At 53.2% G+C, this 1,228-nt stretch overlaps 1 protein-coding gene across 1 annotated transcript; it reads right to left on the bottom strand.

Annotated features, from left to right (window-relative positions):
• Positions 1 to 249: 249 nt before the first annotated feature.
• LOC101577451 (ubiquitin carboxyl-terminal hydrolase 17-like protein 13) lies at positions 250 to 1,212 on the bottom strand (the record flags this gene model as incomplete). Its single annotated transcript, XM_004648859.1, has 1 exon — positions 250 to 1,212. A coding segment is annotated over one exon (963 nt), but the record flags the coding sequence as incomplete, so codon positions are not given.
• Positions 1,213 to 1,228: the final 16 nt, after the last annotated feature.

The raw sequence follows: 1,228 nt of genomic DNA on the forward strand, positions 1-1,228 counted from the left end.
TCTTGTCCTTGAAATCCATATACATAGCGTTTTCCACAACTTCCTCTGTCCATGCGCCCGGCCCCACGTCACTCACTTTGCCAGGGAATCCAAGTTGGTCTACAACAAAGCCTATGTGGTTTTATTGCGTGTCTTTCTTTCCAGGTGAAAGGGAAGCAAGAAACAGGATGCCCTCAGTGACATTTTCACCCATTTCCCGCCACCCACGGAGTGTCACTCAGCGGCACACGGCTGGAGATGGATGTGCAGTCACCAAATCACAAGCGCAGGTCTCCTGTGCTGTTGGTTGTTCTTGTTCTTGTTCTTGTTCTTCCTCTTGGGGGCTCTGGCTCCTTCTCCAACACATGGTGCGTGGTTCATGCCGGTGCGCTCTAGAGGTGAAACGCTTCTGGCCGATGTGTTGGGACAGAAATTGTCTTGTCCAGGATGTGTCTTCACGAGCGCCCCTCTGTGTTTCGATGGGTGAATGACGACTGCATTGTCCGGAAGGTTCCCTTCAACTTTCCTGAGGTTCAACGGAGGCTTCTTTGCTTGGATTTGCTCTTGCAAGGATTTCCACTCCTCTAACGTGCTCTCCTGGGCCTGCTCCTCTGCCTTGCCATATGCTCTGTGACAATGTGTCTGCAGAGCTCTCGCTTTGTTAATCAAGTCCTTGTCCTCGGCCGCAACACTTTCCTCTTCCCCGGCAGCAGACCCGCTGCTTCTGTCTGTTCCCAGGTTAGACCTCTGGACGTAAAAGAGGACATAGGCCTCTTGAGACAGGGCAGCAGATCTGTCACAGGCAGTTACTCTGTCATCGTTCATCTGGTACCAGTGGCCATCCCCAGCTTTGACGTAAGCCAAGTAATGTCCACTGCGGGAGGTTGAGCCAGCATGGACGAGCACAGCGTAGAGGCTGTACCAGAGTGGTCCCCTGTTCTGGTCAGACATATACGGCTGCATGTCGAGCCACTCTGAGTACTGCACGCGCTTGGCAGTCTTCTCCCCCGTCAAGTGCGAGAAACGTTTCAACAGCAAGATAAGCACCTTGGAGGAAGTGTGTACAGACAAGGGCTTGGAGGCAGGCCGCTTCTGGAGACAAACACCGCAGTGATAGGCGTTTTCCCCTCTGAGTTCCTCGGGCTCCACAAACTGTGTCAAGGCCTGCTTCACGCTGTGAGCTGCGTGGATATCTAGAGTAATGTCCAGATACGGATCCAACGTGTCCGAAGTGCTTCCACACTGCAGA

Source organism: Octodon degus, unplaced genomic scaffold (assembly GCF_000260255.1).
Source record: "Octodon degus isolate 3935 unplaced genomic scaffold, OctDeg1.0 scaffold06524, whole genome shotgun sequence".
NCBI lineage: Eukaryota > Metazoa > Chordata > Mammalia > Rodentia > Octodontidae > Octodon > Octodon degus.